This window comes from Salmo salar, chromosome 15 (assembly GCF_965601325.2).
Source record: "Salmo salar chromosome 15, fSalSal1, whole genome shotgun sequence".
Lineage (NCBI taxonomy): Eukaryota > Metazoa > Chordata > Actinopteri > Salmoniformes > Salmonidae > Salmo > Salmo salar.
This window is the reverse complement of record NC_138305.1, coordinates 31549943-31572475: the sequence shown is the minus strand read 5'-3', so window position 1 is coordinate 31572475 and position 22533 is coordinate 31549943. Positions and strand designations below refer to the sequence as shown.

Below are 22533 nucleotides of genomic sequence, written 5' to 3'. Positions count from 1 at the left end.
TGATATGGGATAAGCGTGTGTTGGGTGTGTGTGTGTGTGTGTGTGTGTGTTGGGTGCGTCCGTATATGTATTCTCTCTCAAATGTATCACTTCCAGTTGCCAGCAGCAGTTGAACTCATATATACGGGAAACTGTTCACACATGAGATGTTCCTCACTTTCGATCACATACACAACCACCCACAACCACCCACTCTCTATATCCCACACACTGCTATTGAGACCAATGTGCTGACTCCCCAGAGCTGTGAATGATGAAACTGAAACACATGATTAAATGATTCATTTAGTTTCCTGCAACAATCCAGTAAATTGTTATACAGGGTATCGATTTAGACCACAACTTATTCAAAATTCTGTCCCCACCATTTCCTCTTTCACTCAAGGATACATTATTACGCACACACACGCACATCACACACACACACACACAAACTAAACACAGAGGGACCAGAAGTCCCCAACTGGCAGCTTCATTAAATAGGACCCACAAAACACCAGTCTCAACGTCAACAGTGAAGAGGCGACGCCGGGATGCTGGCCTTTAAGCAGAGTTGCAAAGAAAAAGCAGTATCTCAGAATGGCCAATAAAAAGAAAAGATTAAGATGGGCAAAAGAACAGAGACACTGTCGCCTCTTCACTGTTGATATTGAGACTGGTGTTTTGCGGGTACTATTTAATGAAGCTGCCAGTTGAGGACTTGTGAGGCGTCTGGTCCTCAAACTAGACACTCTAATGTACTTGTCCTGGTGCTCAGTTGTGCAATGGGGCCTTCCACTCCTCTTTCTATTCTGGTTGGAGCCAGTTTGCACTGTTCTGTGAAGGGAGTAGTACACAGCGTTGTACAAAATCTTCAGTTTCTTGCCAATTTCTTGCATGGAATAGCCTTCATTTCTCAGAACAAGAATAGACTGACAAGTTTCAGAAGAAAGTTATTTGTTTCTGGCCATTTTGAGTCTGTAATCGAACCCACAAATGCTGATGCTCCAGATACTCAACTAGTCTAAAGAAGGCCAGTTTTATTGCTTCTTTAATCAGCACAACAGTTTTCAGCTGTGCTAACATAATTGCAAAAGGGTTTTCTAATAATCAATTATCCTTTTAAAATGATAAACTTGGATTAGCTAACACAATGTGCCATTGGAACACAGGAGTGATGGTTGCTGATAACGGGCCTCTGTATGCCTATGTAGATATTCCATAAAAAAAATCAGCTGTTTCTAGCTACAATAGTCATTTACAACATTAACAATGTCTACACTGTATTTCTGATCAATTTCATGTTATTTTAATGGACAATTTTTGTAGCTTTTCTTTGAAAAACAAGGATATTTCTAAGTGACCCCAAACTTTTGAATGGTAGTGTACATTTTTATGATACTGAGGATTATAAACCAGGATAGCCACTTATGATCGAAGAAGATGTGGCGAAAAAGTGTCAGGTAATGTATCACGGTCAATGTGACCATCGGGAGTTTGTACAGTACCTACTGTACTATCTCTTTAAAAACCGCACGGTGACGTCAGATATTTTTTGACAGGAGCCAGCCAGCAAAACGAGGATGTAACGGATCCACGGAGGGAGAAGGATGACAGTAATAATGTCCCCGGTTGGTTCTCGCGGCGCCCACGTCTCCGTATCATGATAAACGCTGGGCCCGTTGACCGTGTGATGCCCTCCGCGGCTCGGAGCGGGTGTTGGATAGCATGGTGCCAAGCTATCCTTTTCGGTGTGTCGGGGCTGGTGATACTGGCCGAAAGAACCTCGCGTAAGTGGACACCTAATACTAGCCACTTTAACTTTTGTTCTATTCTGCAAATGAACATTCACAGCACGTTCAAACAAACCTTGGACCGCTTTAGTGACCTTCACTGAGTTATATACATTGGTAGAGCTCTTGGTTTGTCGACAAAATGTACCATTATGGGCTTCACGGAATGCGTATTTAGCTACAGTCTATCGTGCACTTATTCCAGTACAGTTCAGCATCACTAGTTAGCCAAGTAGCCACACTAGCTAGTTAAGTAGAAGTGCATAATGTGAATGTGGCGTGACCCGGTAACCTTGCTTTGCATTGTTCCATTGTGGTCTTTAAACCCTCAGATACCGGGACCCAACTCCTTGCATGAAAATTAAGCAGTGATTAGGACAGCCTCAGGAGACCTTCAAATAACATATTTCTGGAGAAGAGAAAATTATATAAACATATTATAAAATGTGTGGTTTGCGTCACTTAATGCCCTATGTCGCATACGTGTCAAGTGACTATACTTTGCAAAAGTACTCAGGTGTCTCTGGACATCTTATAAGTATTTTGCATGCGCTGAATTTCAGAAACTCACCTCTGGCAATGTACGAGATTAGTTTGGAGGAGCAGAACTTCCGTTTTTACAGGTTGGTGATGTCCACCATTTTCAGCGCCAATGTCCAGTAGTGTAGACCATACTAATTACCAATAGTTTTAATTTATATTTTTCGTAGCTGTATATTTATCACCACAAACCAATGCTGGCACTAAGACAGTACTCAACGAGCCGTATAAGGCCATAAGCAAAAAAGAAAATGCACATCCAGAGGCGACATTCCTAGTGGCAGGTGATTTTAATGTAGGGAAACTGCAACTAGATGGAAAACAACTCTAGGTGGCCTTTACTCCACACACAGAAACGCATTCAAAGCTCTCCCTCGCAATCCATTTGATAAATCGAACCATAACTCTATCCTCCTGATTCCTGCTTACAAGCAAAAACTCAAACAGAAGTACCAGTGATGCTCTCAATACAGAAGTGGTCCGATGAAGCGGATGCTAAGCTACAGGACTGTTTCCCTAGTACAGACTGGAATATGTTCTGGGAATCGTCCGATAACATTGAGGAGTTTACCACATCAGTCACCGACTTCATTACTAAGTGCATCGACAACGTTTTCCCCACAGTAACTGTATGTACATATCCCAACCAGAAGCCGTGGATTACAAGTAACATCCACACTGAGGTAAAGGATTGAATTGCCACTTGCATTGAGCGGGACACTAAACCGTACGCTTACAAGAAATCCCGCTATGACTTCCGAGCCATCAAACAGTCAAAGCTTCAATACAGGACTAAGATCGAATCCTACTACACCATACTGCCCTTTCCCACCTAGACAACACCTATGTGAGAATGCTGTTAATTGACTACAGCTCATCATTCAACACCATAGTTCCCTCTAAGCTCATCACTAAGCTCAGGACCCTGAGACTGAACACCTGTCTCTGTAAATGGATCCTGGACTTCCTGAAAGGCCGCCCCCAGGTGGTGAGGGTAGGCAACAACACATCTGCCATGCTGACACTCAACACGGGGCCCCTCAGGGGTGCGTACTTAGTCCCCTCCTGTACTCCATGTTCACCTACGACTGCATTGTCGCGCATGACTCCAACACCATCATTAAGTTTGCTGACGACATAATGGTGGTTGGCCTGATCACCGATGACAGTGAGACAGCCTATAGGGAGGTGGTCAGTGTCATGGCGTTGTGGTGTCGTGGACTACAGGAAACAGAGGGCCGAGCACGCCCCCGTCCACATCGACAGATCTGTAGTGGAGCGGGTCTAGAGCTTCAAGGAAGCTAGGGAATACTCATGGTCCACACAAGCCGACACAGTCGGAGGATGAAAACATTTGGCATGGGTCTTCAAATCCTCAAAAAGTTCTACAGCTGCACCATTGAGAGCATCTTGACTGGCTGCATCACTGCTTAGTATGGCAACTGCTTGGTATCCAATCGCAACGTGCTAGAGACGGTAGTGCGCACGGCCCAGTACATCACTGGGGCCAAGCTCCCTGCCATCCAGGACCTCTATACCAGGCGGAGGACTATTTAACTACAGTGTCTGTATTGACCCGTTTTGTACTAATTCTTTTGACTTATCATACAGGCTGCTGCTACTGTTTATTATCTATCCTGTTGCATAGTCACTTTATCCTTACCTGTATGTACAGTACCAGTCTAAAATTTGGACACACCTACTCATTCCAGGGTTTTTCTTTATTTTTACTATTTTCTACGTTGTAGAATAATAGTGAAGACATCAAAGCTATGAAATGACACATGGAATCATGTGGTAGTCAAAAAAGTGATAAACAAATAAATATATATTTGAGATTCTTCAAAGTAGCCACCCTTTGCCTTGATGACAGCTTTGCACAATTGGCATTCTCTCAACCAGCTTCACGAGGTAGTCACCTGGAATGCATTTCAATTAACAGGTGTGCCATGTTAAAAGTTAATTTGTGGAATTTCTTTCCTTCTTAATGCGTTTTGAGCCAATCAGTTGTGTTATGACAAAGTAGGGTTGGTATACAGAAGATGGCCCTATTTGGTAAAAGACCAAGTCCATATTATGGCAAGAACAGCTCAAATTAGCAAAGAGAAATGACAGTCCATCATTACTTTAAGACATGAAGGTCAGTCAATGCAGAAAAAGTGCAGTCACAAAACCCATCAAGCGCTATGATGAAACTGGCTCTATTTGTTTATTTGTTTATCACTTTTTTGACTACCACATGATTCCATTTCATAGCTTTGATGTCTGACACAGGAAAGGAAGACCTATGCTTCAGAGGATAAGTTCATTAGTTAACTGCACCTCAGATTGCAGCCAAAATAAATGCTTCACAGAGTTCCAGTAACAGACACATGTCAACATCAACTGTTCAGAGGAGACTGCATGAATCAGGCCTTCATGGTCAAATTTCTGCAAAGAAACCACTACTAAAGTACACCAATAATAAGAAGAGACTTGCTTGGGTCAAGAAACACGAGTAATGGACATTAGACTGGTGGAAATCTGTCCTTTGGTCTGATAGGTCCAAATTTTGGATTTTTCGTTCCAACCGCCGTGTCTTTGTGAAACAGTTGAACGGATGATCTCTGCATGTGTTGTTCCCACCATGAAGCATGGAGGAGGAGGTGTGATGATGTGGGGGTGCTTTGCTGGTGACGCTGTCAGTGATTTATTTAGAATTCAAGGCACATTTAACCAGCATGGCTACCACAGCATTCTGCAGCGATACGCTATCCCATCTGGTTTGCGCTTAGAGGGACTATCATTTTTTTTTCAACCGGACAATGACCCAACACACCTCCAGGCCGTGTAAGGGCTATTTGACCAAGAAGGAGAGTGCTGGAGTGCTACATCAGATGACCTAGCCTCCACAATCACCCGACCTCAACCCAATTGAGATGGTTTGGGATGAGTTGGACCACAGAGTGAAGGAAAAGCAGCCAACAAGTGCTAAGCATATGTGGGAACTCCTTCAAGACTGTTGGAAAAGCATTCCTGGTGAAGCTGGTTGAGAGAATGCCAAGAGTGTGCAAAGCTGTCACCAAGGCAAAGGGTGGCTACTTTGAAGAATCTAAAATATATTTGATTTGTTTAACACTTTTTTGGTTAATACATGATTCCATATGTGTTATTTCATAGTTTTGATGCAATGTAGAAAATAACCCTGCACATCGACTCTGTACTGGTACCCCTTGTATATAGCCAAGTTATCGTTAGTCGTGTATTTATTCTTTGTTTTATTATGTTACTTTCTTTTGTATCAATTTTTTTCTGTCTGCATTGTTGGGAAGGGCCCATAAGTAAGCAACTACACTTGTTGTTTACGAAGCATGTGAGAAATATAAATTGATTTGTAATTACAAAGATCGCTAAAAGTGTTTAAGGATCTCTTCATGAAGACTGTGGTTTCCTTTTATGTATTGATGGTGACATGTAAGGTTGTAGGTTGGGCTAGCCTTTCTACAGTGTGTCTTCTCAGAATGTACGATAGCTACATGCACTGAATTGGGATGATGCCAATCCATGGTTATCCGTGACAGCTTTTGACTGAGGTTTCGCAAACCCAATTTAGCTACTATCACTCACAGTTCTATCTTGTTTCTATTGCTGGCTACATCCACTCAACTTGCATGCTGCAAATGATACCGATAATAAGAGAAATGCTTTTGGTGATGTTTGATTTTGTATGTCGGTCGAAGGGGAGACGAGCAGGTGAGTTCCCCTCCGGGCCGTTCTTCTGGAAACAGGTGCTGTGCATCCTTGTTTGCGCGTGTGAGAAGCCCTGAGTAAGCAGATCAATGACAAGAGCTCTGGCAAAGGTGACTGTCTGCGCGCGAAGCGACTTTGGCCTTGGCACGGATGGCTTTCAACCGGACAAAAATACTGCTGTGCCTGAGGCGCTCTCTAGGGCCCCACCAACGGAGACAGCCAGTCCAGAGGGATGTGACAGAAATAATCAATATCTAGCCAACGAGCACTTCTCTCCTCCAGCCAAGTTTGTGGTCAAGAGGCATACACTTTAAATGGCAATTCATTAATTAATGAGTATCAATGATTTTGATATGGCTTTCACATGTCAGTTTTTGTGAAACCAGGAAGTCAGGGCGAGAGGATTGTTTCCAAATGTACCATTAATCCACCCATCCACTCTCTCTCTCTCTCTCACTCACTGATTCCTGTAGATTACTTTTTGTGCAATGGAATGTGTCACCATTCACTCCCACCATGGACTGTACAGAATGTAACCAAAAGAAAACATTGTTTTAATCAGAATGTAATCTAAAATATTTTGTATGTAGTTAGGTAAATAGACCTTAGTACTTCAATGCAATGATACACTATTATACTGTTACAAATGTATTATAATACATCTATTTCTTCTATGTGTGTATGTGTTCTATACAGTGATCTACTGCATAGGATTCTACCTATGGAATGAGGAAACGCATTGGGCGGGGTTGACCCTGGCCCTCCTGTTGCCAGGGATACTGGTCCAGGTGTTGAGTCTCAGGTGGTACCATGACGATGGGGAAGACCACTATTGGTTCCTGACCCTCACACACGTGTTGCAACTGGGCATCTTCCAAAGGTGAGCCCACCTGAACAATGGCCTCACCTGGGCACAAAAACAGAAATGTGGAGGTACTATCTGAACTTGTCCAATTAGAAATGCTTGCTTTTGTTTTCTGTGACAAAATATTTTAGAACGTTTTATTTCCACTGTGCCTTAATGAACACCACCCTGACTCAGACAACAAGGCAATGGGGCTCAGAATTAGAATTTGACAGAAGTTCCTTTCAGCTTAGAGTATTCAGAGTGAACATCATTTAGAATCCTGCCATTGATTTTCTTAGTTGGAGGAATAAGATCTCTTATCCTATTTGTCCTTTAGTACTATACCGGAAGTGATGTGCGTTAGAGGTTACCTTGAGAGGTTTCCATCATTAAACCTGGAATCTTAAAATCTTCTGTGTATCTAATCTGAATTAGATAAACAGAAAATTGTACATTATATCAAAATTGCAGAATTTCTTACACAATCCCACCAACACACAGTACATCGCATCATCCACCGCCATGCATAACCCAATGCTCTCTAGCTCTGGCCCTATCTCACCAGCTCTGTCTCACAGCTGTTGGTCTTTGTCTCCACTTTCTGGCAGGTTGTGGGACTGCATGGTGTCTGTATGGGACATGCAGGGCACTGCGGGGGAGCTGGGGGCAGCTGTGATGCAGCAGGCTGATGTGTCTGCCCTCCGCCTGTTAGAGGCCCTGGTCCTCACCCTCCCGCAGACCCTGCTGCAGACCTACGTCCTGGCCGTCACTGACGTGGAACTCGACTCCCCGGGTAAGACACCACTGTACCCAGGCAATTAATTACAAAGAAACAAACAAAGAACATAAATCATATGTTATTAACTACTACACTGAACACAAATATAAAAGCAACATGCAACAATTTAAACGATTTTACTGATTTACAGTTCATATAAGGAAATCAGTCAATTTAAATAAATTCATTAGGCCCTAATCTAAGGATTTCACATGACTGGGAATACAGATATGTCTCTGTTGGTCACAGACACCTTAAAAAAATAGGTAGGGGCGTGGGTCAGAAAACCAGTCAGTATCTGGTGTGACCAGCATTTGCCTCATGCAGCGTGAAACATCTTCTTCGCATAGAGTTGATCAGGCTGTTGATTGTGGTCTGTGGAATGTTGTCCCAATGGCTCTACGAAGTTGCTGGATATTGTCGGGAACTGGAACATGCTGTCGATCCAGAGCATCCAAAACATGCTCAATGGGTGATATGTCTGGTGAGTATGCAGGCCATGGAAGAACTGGGACATTTTCAGCTTCCAGGAATTGTGTACAGATCCTTGCAACATGGGGATGTGCATTATCGTGCTGAAACATGAGGTGATGGCGGCAGATGAATGGCGCGACAATGGGCCTCAGGATCTCGTCACGGTATCTCTGTGCATTCAAATTACCATCAATAAAATGCAATTGTGTTCATTATCCGTAGTTTATGCCTGCCCATAACATAACCCCACCTCCACCATGGGGCCACTCTGTTCACAACGTTAACATCAGCAAACCACTCGCCCACACGATGCCATACACGCTGTCTGCCATCTGCCCGGTACAGTTGAAACCGAGATTCATCCGTGAACTTCTCCAGTGGCCATTCAAGGTGACCATTTGCCCACTGAAGTCAGTTACAACGCCAAACTTGCAGTCAGGTCAAGACCCTGGTGAGGACGACGAGCATGCAGATGAGCTTCCCTGAGACGGTTTCTGACAGTTTGTGCAGAAATTCTTCTGTTGTGCAAACACACAGTTTCATCAGCTGTCCGGGTGGCTGGTCAGATAATCCAGCAGGTGAAGAAGCCGGATGTGGAGGTCCTGGGCTGGCGTGGCTACACGTGGTCTCTCAAACACAATTGGAGGCGGCTTATGGTAGAGAAATTAACATGAACTTCTCTGGCAACAGCTCTGGTGGACATTCCTGCAGTCAGCATGCCTATTGCACGCTCCCTCAACTTAAGATATGTGGCATTGTGTTGTGTGACACAACTGAACATTTTAGAGTGGCTTTTTTATTGATTGTCCCCAGCACAAGGTGCACCTGTGTAATGATCATGCTGTTTTTAATCAGCTTCTTGATATGCCACACCTTCATCAGGTGTATGGATTATCTTGTCAAAAGAGAAATGATCACTAACAGGGATGTAAACAAACATATATTTTTTCAAATATGATTTTTGTGCGTATGGAACATTTCTGGGATCTTTTATTTCAGCTCATAAAACATGGGACCAACACTTTACATGTTGTGTTTATATTTTTGTTCAATATATGTAATAATACAATTTTGACCATCTCTTAGTGTATGGGCCCGTATTCATGAAGTGTACTGATCTAGGATCAAGTTTAAACTGACCCTAGATCACCACTCCTGCACTGAGATGCTTGATACATAAGGCTCCTGGCCTCCCATCTGGTGTGTATCAAGCGTCTCAGAATAGAGGTGCTGATTTAGGAACAGTTTAGCCTTTTAGATCACATTAGTTAGGTTTCCATCCAATTGGTGACAGATTTTCATGCAAATATCCACATATGAACAAGATGCTTATTTCCCCACCAGATATGTGTTTTCATAAAGTTGACTTGTTGCATATAAAAGGCTGTGCGTGATGACGTAGTGCAAATAAAAGTACCTTTTCCGGTTACGTTTTCATGTACAGAAAAAAAAACAAGTTAAATGGGTTTCCATCGCATTTTCAACTCTACTGATGGTTTTGTCACAAAAACATGTTGTGTTATATACCGAGTGTGTCCACTCTGGTTATGGCACATGCGCTCTAGCATCTGCACTCTGTTGGCTAGAGCACATGTATTGCCTACAAAAATAATACTAAAATAATACTTTTTATTTGTCAAACTGGCAGCCAAGCATTGATGATCATGTCACCACAATAAGACCCTTGATATTTATATTTATTTCACCACCCTGTGAAGTTCATCATAACTTATTTAATCTCTAGCCTAATCAATCAAATGTATTTATAGAGCCCTTTTTACAACAGCAGTTGTCAGTAAGTGCTTATACAGAAACCGAGCCTAGAAACCCCAGAGAGCAAGTAATACAGATGTAGAAGCACAGTGGCTAGAAAAAACTCCCTTGAAAGGCAGGAACCTATGAAGAAACCTAGAGGAACCAGGCTCTGAGGGGTGGCCAGTCCTCTTCTGGCTGTGCTGGGTAGACCAGAGGAACCAGGCTATGAGGGGTGGCCAGTCCTCTTCTGGCTGTGCTGGGTAGACCAGAGGAACCAGGCTCTGAGGGGTGGCCAGTCCTCTTCTGGCTGTACTGGGTAGACCAGAGGAACCAGGCTCTGAGGGGTGGCCAGTCCTCTACAGAGGAACCAGGCTCTGAGGGGTGGCCAGTCCTCTTCTGGCTGTGCTGGGTGTAGATTATAAGAGTACATGGCCATTAAGGCCAGATTGTTCTTCAAACGTCCATAGAAGACCAGCAGGGTCAAATAATAATCACAGTGTATGTAGAGGGTGCAAGAGGTCAGCACCTTGGGACTTAATGTCAGTTAGCTTTTCATAGCTGAGCAATTCGAGGATGAGACCGCATGTGGGGGTCCAGTGAACAGGTCAGGGTTCCATAGCCGCAGGCAGAACAGCAGAAACTGGGTATCCAGCACAACCAGGTGGACTAGGGACGGTGCCAGCCAGGAGTCATCAGGCCAGGTAGTCCTGAGGCATGGTCCTTGAGCTCAGGTCCTCCGGGAGGGGGAGAGAGATGGGATAATTAGAGGGAGCATACCTAAGATCACACAGGACACCAGATAAGACAGGAGAATTACACCAGATATAGCAGACTGGCCCTAGCCCTACGGCACATAGAATATTGCAGCATTGATACAGGAGACTGAGTCGCAATGTCATCGCGTGACTCCTAAGTTTACTTCAATATGATGGTTATATCAATATTTGCGCATAAAAGCCTTTCTACAGATATTTCTCTCTTAATTCATTTTTACAGACACAAAGATCCCACCTTGTCTAGCGTATTTTGTTTTGTCGACATTTTGAAAGTTTACTCTCAGGCCTGTACTTTACTCGCATAAAAAGGTTGGACGGAAACCTGGACAAGCTGATCCTAGGGTTGGACGGAAACCTGGCTTCAGAATAAGATTACACGGACAGTGGACAAGCTGATCCTTGGGTTGGATTGGGAATAATAAAAAAAGCTGTCTAACACCCAACCAATTGTGAAGATGTATCTTATACTGCCCTATTCTGAATTCATGACATTTCCCTGTAACATTTTCCCTGCATATGTATGAAATAGGGAGGTCAAACGATAACAACATTTAATGGAGTTCATCGCAGGATTTTCTGTGATTAATTACGATTAATGGAAAATTCCGGGTATCTTTTATTTATTTTTTAACATAATATTTGTTATACAAAAAGCATTACAACAATATTAAAGTCTTGATTTTTGTCAAGTAACGATTAGCTAAATTGATATGGCACACTTTCTTTAGCCTCACTAGCTAGGTTTCGATCCAATTGGCGACAGATTTTCATGCGAATATTCGAGAATCCGCATTAAGAAAATATGCACATTTTCCCAACAGTGGTATGTTTTCACCAAACAGACTTATTGCAGAAGTCAGTGCGTGATGACGTAGAGCACACAAAATGTACTTTTTCGTAAAAATGTTAATGTACCGACTACATCAGCATAAGACCTTCAATATTTATTGGAAAGGACCATCAAGCTCATCGCTGTGCGCTTTCACCATCCTCATCATGACTTATTTAATCTTTAGCCCGTAGCCTAATAAACTTCATGGTTTCCTGTGTAGTAAGTTCTATGGATGGTCTTAAACTGCAGTAATTTGTCTGAGATTATGGGCATTCAAATATATCTGTATCCATTCATCATCATCAATAGCTTCTACCAGGTCTTCCTCCCATTTTGTTTTACAAAAAGAATTACCTTGGTGTACATTTTATACATGATATTATCCAAGAATAAAATCAATGGTTCACCCGGTATACCCTGATGAAGACAGCTTGTCTGTCGAAACGTTGGACATAAATATTTTTGCATCTGAACTCCTAGAGTGTGCGGCTCTCCTTTATTTTTTTTAAGTGTTCCAGTCCGCTAGCCAGCATCTCGCCTAAATAGGCGTGTTTCTTTCACCTCAATAATTGAAATTACCATTATTCCAGACTATAGCTTTAAGGACCAACTTTGGGAAACTCAGTTACACTACTAGCTCAGCACTGTGAATTAACACTAGTTAGATTTTTTTTATGATAAGTTAAACAGCCGTTACCTTGCCAGCTACATCAGCCAACTAAAGAGTAGACAGTTTCTGTTCTGCTTGCTTTTACAACTCGGAGAAAGAATGTTGCCAGGTTCCCTCCAGATGTGATGCTTGGCATTCAGGCCAAAGTTTCATCAGACCAGAGAATCTTGTATTTCATGGTCCAAACAGGCTGTCATGTGCCTTTTACTAAGGAGTGACTTCCGTCTGCCCACTCTTAACATAAAGGCCTGATTGGTGGAGTGCTGCAGAGATGGTTGTCCTTCTGAAAGGTTCTCCCGTCTACACTGTAGAGCTATGTCAGTGACCATCAGGTTCTTGGTCACCGCCCTGACTAAGGCCCTTCTCCCCCGATTGTTCAGTTTGGCCGGGTGGCCAGCTCTAGGAAGAGTCTTGGTGGTTCCAAATATCTTCAATTTAAGAATGATGGAGACCACTGTGTTCTTGGGGACCTTTAATGCTGCAGACATGTTTTGGTATCCTTCCCAGATCTGTACCTCGACCTCATGGCTTGGTTTTTGCTCTGTTGTGCACTGTCAATTTGGGACCTTTTAATAGACAGGTGTGTGCCTTTCCAAATCATGTCCAATCAATTGAATTTACAACAGGTGGACTCCAATCAAGTTGTAGAAACATCTCAAGGATGATCAATGGAAACAGGATGCACCTGAGCTCAATTTTGAGTCTCATAGCAAAGGGGCTGAAAACGTATATAAATAAGGTATTTTTATTTTGAATAAATGTACAAATATTTCTAAAGACCTGTTTTCACTTCATCATTATGAGATATTGTGTGTAGATTGCTGAGGAATTACTTTTATTTAATCCATTTTTGAATAAGGCTGTAACGTAACAAAATGTGGAAAAAGTCAAGGGGTATAAATACTTTCTGAAGGCACTGCATGTAATTTTGTTACCAAAATATACAGTCATATCCTAAAGAACTGAGGATTCCCTAACATTCTGGAATTTTCATTGAAATCAGATCAAACGGCGCTGTCCATCAGATCAAACGGCGCTGTCCATCAGATCAAACGGCGCTGTCCATCAGATCAAACGGCGCTGTCCATCAGATCAAACGGCGCGATCCATCAGATCATGCCAGCTCATCTGGGACTATAAAGGTCTACAATCAGGATGGGACCCTTGTTGAGAAGCGAAATGGTAGCCGGTTATAGTCAGCCACTTAAAATAGGAAGGAAAGAAAATCTCTAAGAAACAAACTTGTAAAATTGGTCAGGGAAAAACCTGTTCTGTAAAAAATATCTAATCTTTTCCATCTCCCCCCGCCTCCACAGTGGCGGCATGCGCCGGCCTGTGCCTGCTGTCGCTGTCCTGGGCGCTGGTGCTGTTCAGCCGGGCGTGCTGCCTTATACGCCCGGGGCACCTGGCCATGCCCCCAGCCGCCCTGCTGTGCCAGCTGCTGTGGAGGGCGGGCATGCTGGGTGCCCGGGTGGCAAGCCTCATGTCCTTCGCCCGCTACTTCCACTGGTGGACCTGCGGAGTGGCAGGTGAGAGAGGGAGGGAGGGAGCAGTGCAACAACTGGAGAAACTAGAGGGCTTTTCACACGACTGAGCAAAATCAAGCCAAGCCAAACCAAGCTGTACTGAGCAGGCCTGGTTAAGCATTCACATAGTTGCTGGAAACCCTGCTGAAAAGGACAATGTGAACAGAGAATATCTGAGCCAGGCCAGCACAGTTTGGTTCTGGTCGGCATGATCCTATAAAGGTAGAGAGAGTTATTGTTAACTCCTTGAGCATCAGTATTTACTCAGAGAACTCGATTGTAGTCAATAATGCAGATTTGAGATGCTTTACAATCATCTGACAACAGAACCAATCAAAATGGTCATTTAGAATAAACTGATTTGACCTACAATTGACCTCTACATGCGTTATACCAAATGCTCAAAGCCTCAGGTTTGATTATAAGTAAACAAATCAACAAAAGGCATCTTCACAACACGTATCGCCCTTCAAAGCTAGTTTCTTGGCAACCAGTGTCCCCCTGCATGACGATGCACAATACCTCTTACCTCTGTCTCTGTTCCCTCTGGTCCTGCTGAGCACACGTGCATACACACACAAAACCCTGTCTCTCTCTTTCTCCGTCACACATGCGCACACACACACACACCCTCTCTGTCACACACACACACACACACACTCTGTATTCCCACCACAGTAGTGCTCTGCTGTCTAATTCACTGTGGAATAATGTATTTTTACATTGACCTCCAGGTTTCCACTGGCTCACAGCGTCTTTCTGGCTGGTCGCCCAGCAACCCGATATCTGCACTGGCCCATGGCGCTGGCGGCTGTTCAACGCCGTGCTAGGATTAGTCCACATCTTCCTCTTCCTCAATGTCAAAGAAGGCCCCTCACGCTTCCGCATGGCCGGCTTCTACCTGGTACGTACGAGAGAGAGAAGAAACTCGATAGAGGGTAAACTCATACTCAGCAACTGAATTACCCTTTGGGGACAATAAAGATATTAGTTAGTTCAGATTTAGTTCAGTTTCAATTTCCTGCTTCTACGTGGTAAGTATGAGGACAAGGAGGATGAGGCTTGCCCTTCGGGGACAATAAAGATTGGTTTAATTTGAATTGAGTGTGCAGCTTAGGAATGTTCTGATTGACTTCTGTTTGAATCTCCTGGTGCTCGTTGTCATGCCTTGTCTTATGCCTTCACCCCTGTGTCTTTGAGATGAGTTGTATATTTTTTTTTGGGGGGGGGGGGGTGGCTGGCTGGCTATTTGTTCACTCTCCTGACCTCTCGTTTGACCTCTTCTCCTATAGGCCATGCTACTGGAGAATGCCACACTACTAGTGGCAGCGTCAGACTTCCTCAGTGAGAAATCATGGGATAGCATAACCCTCCCTACTGTCGTGCTGTGCAGCTTCCTGCTTGGTGAGTCAATCTTTGGAGTCTCCCTATTCTAATGTAGAATTTAGTTTTAACCCCCAGGTTATGCCTGAGGTGTGTGCACAGAACAGAGGATGTTAAAAAGAGCTATTACAAAACTAAAGTTAAACCTATTACGTGTTAAAAGGAAACAAGTAGGCCTACTTCTTATATTCAAATTTAGATTTCATTTTGGGCAAATTCTACTACCAGAGAAACCTCAAATATCACAGATTTAGTAATGTTCATGGTTGTAAGGGATATATAGTCTATCTAAGGGCTGGTTTGCAGTTGTTCTATTGACATGCTGTAGACAGCTGTCGCAGTGACCATCATAAATGTTCTATTGTTGTCCGACACCAACTTGTCGTTATGAAAAGTATAAACACAAAAATGACAGCCTCTACATGACATCAGCAGCTTGGTCATCCAAATAGCATAACTACTGGATTTTAACACCAATAAACCCATTCGTTTCAAAATAATTGTTTGTATATGTCATGCCAGGCAGCTAAAAGAAACTATCTAGCAACTAAAAGCAACTTCCTAAAGGATGTTTTGGTATGTTTTTAGCTTGTTAGCTAGCTAGCTGGCTAGCCAGTTCAAATAGAGCAAAGCTGAAAATGTCTTAACTTTAGCTAATTTTTTTTTCAGTATTGCCAGAAAATAAACTTACAATAAGATCATTATTTACAAGGTAATGGTGGACTTTCTAGAAGAGTCTTGTTACTGTCACAAACCAGGTTTTCATCCAACCATTTTATGCAAGTTTATTTTATTAGGATCCTCATTAGCTACTGCACATGCAGCAGCTACTCATGGGGTCCACATAATACATGACAAAGTACAGAACAGTAAGACAAGAACAACATGAAATAAAAAAAGAGTTGTCTATAGGAAAGACACCAAGAGACAACAAAAATACTATTCTTATATACACTACAGTTACATTTGATTATTTATAAAGAGAAGAGGCGCTGTGATACAATATGTTTTTTTTTTTAAGCTAAACTTGCCTTTTGCCTCAAACCTCTGGTGGCAGAGCATTCCACGATGACATGGCTCTATACTTAACTGAGCGACGCGTTACAGTACATCTGTTTTCAGTTTAGGTGCTGCGAAGAAACCCATAGTGGCGTGTCTGGTGGGGTATGCATGTCTGTTTGAAGTGTATGTATGACTATCATGCATGTTGTTGATGTTAGTTCTATGTTTGCAGTTAAGGGCAAGGTGTGCTGCTTTGTTTTGCCAGCTTTGCTTTTCTCTGCTGCACCTGGCCATGTTGCCGGAGAGTAATCAAGATGGGACAATATCAGAGCCTAAACAACTAGCACAGTTGATCTTTGTCAAACACACAGCATATATTTTATAACAGACATACCTCTCCCCATCTTCACAACAACTCTGTCAATATGACTTGACCATGATAACTGACCATCCAATGTTCCTCCTAGGAGTTCAGCTTCTTCACCTTGTTCACTGTTCATACCCTTTATACATAACTCCAGCTGAGGTTTAGGTCTAAGATAATGCTTTTAACCAAATACAATTATTTTTCAGACCAGTTTATTATTAATGACCCATTCTGACACTGACTGTAAGTCCATTCTAAGAGTCTGTGAGCTCACTGGCTGTAGGTGCTGATGTGTACATTGTGCAGTCATCAGCATACATAGTCATTTTAGGTTCTTGTAAAACAAGTGGCAAATCATTTCTAATGCAACTGCCCTGAGGGATACCACACTGCACACAGCTGATGTTAGAGAAACACGATGGCTAAAACATGGCATGACAGGCCTTATGGAAACGGATCATTTGTCTGTAAACTTTCCAAATGTTGTCAAAACAAAATCTGATATGTCCCCATTGTTCCTCCTTTCGTGCGTTGGTAGCGCGTTGATACAATTCCAAGTCTGGAAGGTTAAAACCACCCTGAGACCTAGGAAGTCGTAAAACTTTTTATTCTATACATTTTATTTGCTCATATAAAGTATGTTATGACCGAGTATACTTTTTTAAAGAATGTCTTTGGTGGGGTAATTGGTATTACAGAAAATGAATACAAAATCATTGGCAGCCATGCAATTCTAAAGAGGTTTATTCTGCCTGTAAGATTTATGGGAAGATTTATTCCATTTAATTAGATCTGCTTTCATATTGTTGAGTAATGGAATAAAGTTCCATTTCTCAAGCTCATGCTCATCCCCAGAATCTTTGTCTTATTTTGAAAGGATAAAGCTAAGAACATAAACAACTTAATAATTAAGAACACTATAACTATATGGTAGGCCGTCATTGTAAATAATAATTTGTTCTTAACTGACTTGCCTACTTGAATAAAGGTTAAATAAAAAAAATTATGGAAGATAATGTATTCTACGAGCACCAATATCACTTCCTAAAAACACAACCTTATTGAACAATCCTTAGATAGCTTTTCAGAATACACCGATAACTTGATCCACATGGAAAACTAAAGGTATAGAAAACATGAATGACTTGGTAACAAGAAATACATTTATTTCCATGCCAGAACGAAAAAGTAATTTTGGGCTGACCAATGTAGATTGTTTCAAATATATGCAACTTAAGTTACACATCACAACATTTCTATTTGAAATCTTTTGGACATCAGAGCAACCTTGAGGGAATCTTATTTGAGTTAGAAAAGGATATTCGTATGATAGGTAATGTATACAAATTTTCACAGAGAGCATATCCAGCTGACAATCTTTTAGAAAAAAAACTATTGGAACCAAGACTTAAAAAGAACTGATGTTGGCACAAGATAGAGGGAAAGTTGGAGCATAACTAATGAAATTATAGATAACACAAAATGTAAGCTTAATCCAGTATAAGCTAATTTATAGAATGTATTATACAATAGACAAAATTCACACATTCTGCAGCACAACGGCAGTGTCATGTATTAAGTGTAAAACTAATAATGACTCAATAATCCTTCTGGGAACGCTAGGAAGTCTGGAAGTTGTGGGCGGAGCTAGAAAGTTGGTTGTCAGAATTACAATGTCAACTTAATTTGAATCCATCTCTCGACATATTTCAACACATGGCATATGGGGGTGTAGTGAGATACCCAATGGGTTGGACGATTCTCTTCTCATCACTCATCTTGGAAATAAATCAATCCACCATCATTAACACAATGGAAAAATCGAAACAAAATGGTGCAGTTTCAGGCCATGTGGCGGAAAGATGGTGGCACTGGAGATGGGAGTGTGGGTCTGGGCAGGTGTGATGTAGTTGATGTTTGTATGTTTTGTATTGTTTATAAAAGATCAAATAAAATCGTACAAAAAAAAAAGCTAGACAAGGTGGGATCTTTTTGTGTATCTGAAATGAGTTATGTGAGAAATGGTGGTGGAATTGCCTTTATGTGCAAATATTGGTACTGTATAATAACCATCGTATCGAAGTAAACTTGGGAGTCACTAAATTATATGGTTTGGGGTCCTCCCACTACGACTTGGGAATGTATGCAGTTTATTTGGCTTTTTTTTTATGCAGATTTTTGAATATTCACATAAATCTGTCGCAAATTGGATGGCAACCTAACTACTGTGCGGTAACCATGACAACAGACACTCCGACAGGGTCAAAGTTCTGCGAAAAGGAAAACAGAAGCGACTACATTCCGTCGGAATGTCTGTCGACAGACTCCGACGGAGTATAAATTAAATGTTATTTTGACCAGTGAGGTTCAAATGTTTTTTTTCTTCTGTGTTTTATATATATATTACCACACTATGAGGTTGTAATAATACTGTGAAATTGTGAAAATAATGATAATGCCCTTTCAGTGTAAGAGCTGTTTGAAAAGACAGGCTGAAATTTCAGGCAGTTTTGGTGGTATGGAGTTTTAGCCTGCCGTTATGACGTTTTAGCCTGCCGTTATGACATCACCAGACAGTAAATGAGTTAACAGACCAATAAGAAAGAGTTCCAAACCTCTGCCAATAACAGCTAGTTTTCAGTTTTCCCCTCCCAACTCAGACCACTCCCAGACAGTCCTAGCAAAATTCTTTCTTTTTGAGCATTTTAATTGAAAACAATCACATTAAGGTACTTATTTGTTACCAAGAAATGATTTGATATTGAGATAAAAATGGCTGCATAGGACCTTTTTTAAAGCACCATGTCAAGCTTCAGACACAACCAACTTTTACTGTTTCCCATCGGGAACTTTCAATCCCATCACTTAATTTAAACACCCTTTACTACACTGCGTGTTTCTAAGTCTCCCCCTCTCTTTTCTCTCCCTACTCCAGGCACCACCTCTCTGGTCCTGTACTACCGCTTCCTCCACCCCAAGTCCACCGAGATCGCCCAGGGCAAGGGCCAGCGCCTGGGCCACCACAACCACCACATGGGCTCCACCTGTCTAGAGGGCCTGGAGCGGGGCGAGTCTTCCTACTCACTGGGGGGTGGGGGTGGTGTCAGAAGCCTCCCCCAGGCTGCCCCCCCCTCCCTGCATAACCACGGCAGCTTCTCCCTCTCAGGCGTGGCCGGCTCCCTCCTGGAGCATCCTGGGAGTTGCGGTCCCAGGCTGGGTAACTCATGCCCCTGCCGCCACCACCACTGGCTCCTGATTCGCTTGGCACTAAAAACCGGTGACTTGGGGAAGATTAATTGCGCCTATGGTTCCGGCAGTGTGGCGGCCATCTTGGAAGTGGACGAGTCCTATTGTAACTCTGAGGCCAAGAGTACGGGCGGCGGCGGGACGACCACAGCAGGCGGCGGCAGCTGCGACGGGGTTTCCGGGGCCTCAGTGTCTGAATCGCAAGGAATGAAGGGGGGCTTGGCGCACCTCTCAGACTGCAAGGAGGAGTTCCAGAGCGCTAGCGACGAGCCCACGTCGGCCGAGACGCCCGGCGAGGGCGAGGAGGAGAGCAAGGACAGCCTGGAGGACATGGAGAGCCCGCTGGAGTCGCCGGTTTCTGACTCCTTCAAGCGTAGCTCGCCCGAGGGCAAATCGTTGTTTGGGAAAAGCCCCGAGCCCTACTTTTGCCCTAACACCACCCTGTCCAGCACCACACTGTACTTCAGCGCTGACCCCCAGTCCCCCAGCAGCACCAGCAACCCCCACCTGGACCGGGTCAGCCCCCCCATGGGCATGGCAGGCCTTAGCTTCATCCCCAGCAACCCTGCCCATAGGGACATGACGGGCCTGCAGATGGGTCGGATGGGTCCGTGCTACACCTCAACACCCAAACTGGACTCTGGGGCGCAGGGGGACTCACCGCCAAGCATCCCCCATCTGAGTGGTCCCAGGAGGCAGCTGATACTGTCACGCCGAGACCAGGATGATGGATTTTAGTAAAAGACAGATGGGAGAGAGAGACTGATTATGCTTCCTCTCTATTGACTTTCCAATCTCAACGCCAGCTCAAAACCAGCTCAATTAGAAGCACACATATCTTATGTAATATACATTTCCTATAGATGTGCACCGTTACCAACTCTTGCTGATCATTCCAAGTACCAAGTACTTTCTCTTCAGGATCGGCCGATACCGGCGAGTACCGATTCAAGTATTTATTTTTCATAACATGAACTTTAACCCAGTTCAATCAATGCTACCTCCTAATCAACCAAACATAATGCAGTAAACAAATAATGACATATTAAAAACACAAAAATGCTTTTAAAAATAATCATTTCAGTACAATAACAAATATAGAAAAGTTATTCTACGAAAACTAGTAGTGCTGGGAATTGCCAGGGACTTCACGATACGATATTATCACCATACTTGTGTGCCGATACGATATGTTTTGTGATTTTTTTTTTTTACGCTTCTATATGTATTGCGATTCGATGTTCCAAACATATTGCGCACTATATGTCTGCTGCAGAGGGACAAGAGAGAGCCATGAGAAAACCAGTTAATAAGTAATGGAAATAAAAGTGCTGAAAAGATATTGGCTCACCATTTATAAAGGAGAACACGCTATAGAAGGAAAAATACCGGGGTATTGGCACAGGTACAGTCGACCTAGCGCAAAATTTATATCGCAATATCGTAAAAACGAATATCCCGATGTGTAACCGTATCGATTAATTTTTTTTCTCCCATCACTACTAGGCAGGAGACATGACCTCGGCTAAAGTGAAGATACCCACCACAATATGTCAGCTACATATCTGAACGTTGTCTCTGCTAGCATTTACGGATACCCGGTTCAAGTAGTAGCATATCGGCCCGATACCAAGTACCATTGATGGTATCCGTGCACCTCTAATTTCCTTGTGTGTTTTTGTTATTCTTTTGATAAGACGCTCGCTCCCCCCTGCCCCCCAAAATGAACATGTGATCAGGGGGGTATTCACACAAAACCAACTGGAAGCAAACAGTCTTAACAGGGAGTGACTAACCTGAACTTGTCCAATAAGAAACAGTTGTTTTCAGTGCAAAAAACCCCGTTTTGCTACCATTTGCTATGTTGTGGAGTAATGGCTACACCACTGGTGAACATATACATTCATTTGCTGACACTGCTTAGGACAGACAGGGCTCCAATGTCTACTCGACAAAACTGTTTGATGGTGAAATTTGACAGGTGTCTCGCTTTTATAGGACACCATTTGCCTTTTGCGAAGTTGTTCATATTAACAAACATATTTATTGCTAAGAGCTAATTCATATTTTTAAGGTATATTATGTTGTCAAAAATATAGATGTTTTTTATTCTTTGTCTCAAAGCCATGTTGAACATGTTAACTTGCTAAATGCAGTTTTTCGGTTGAGATGAGATATAATATGTTGTTGTACTGTCTCGGGCCCATGGTTAAGTTTCCACACCTCAAATGTGACTAAGGGATATCCAAAACATGTTTTGCTGTACTAACTTTTCCATCGCTCTTATAAGGGATCATGGTATTGTTGACTAAATGTTCTATAAAGGACCCAGGATGAGATCCATAGACAACGCATACAGAACACTAAAATGATGCTGGTTTTCATAGTTTTCTCCCTCTCAGGTGTTTGCCTATTCAACATTTTGTTCCATAGGTCAAGGCCACTGGTGGCTTGATAACAAAGAAGCAATAAAGGTTATATTGGGTGGACATAATGCAAAAAGTAGTTTTAATTATTTGGTCTTTCATTGAATTCTTGTATACAAATTAATGTATGCATTATATTTTATATCTACATTAAAAGCAAATAAGTTATGCTATGTTTGTAGGTATTACATGGTAATACATAGGTAATATGGGGTCATTTGTGTCTTTATTTGTCCTTTGATAAGAGGGGGATTTGAAAACAAGCTCGCTCATTTATTAATGCTAACTAGTTTTACATAAATAATTTCGAACATTGTTGTTGTAAATAAGAAAATGCTTTGAAAGTTCTATAAACGTTGTAGCATTCTGGAATTGTGCAGGAATTTCACTTCGCCTTGCCTTTAATGAGG

The 22533-nt window shown here is 42.5% G+C and overlaps 1 protein-coding gene across 1 annotated transcript; it reads left to right on the top strand.

The window, feature by feature from the left end:
* Positions 1-1542: 1542 nt before the first annotated feature.
* xkr5a (XK related 5a) lies at positions 1543-22330 on the top strand. Its single transcript, XM_014143895.3, has 7 exons — positions 1543-1769; positions 6738-6921; positions 7497-7681; positions 13490-13702; positions 14434-14603; positions 14992-15103; positions 19387-22330. The coding sequence occupies exons 1-7, from the start codon at positions 1643-1645 to the stop codon at positions 20433-20435; spliced, it is 2040 nt and encodes a 679-aa protein (XP_013999370.1). The 5' UTR covers positions 1543-1642; the 3' UTR covers positions 20436-22330.
* Positions 22331-22533: the final 203 nt, after the last annotated feature.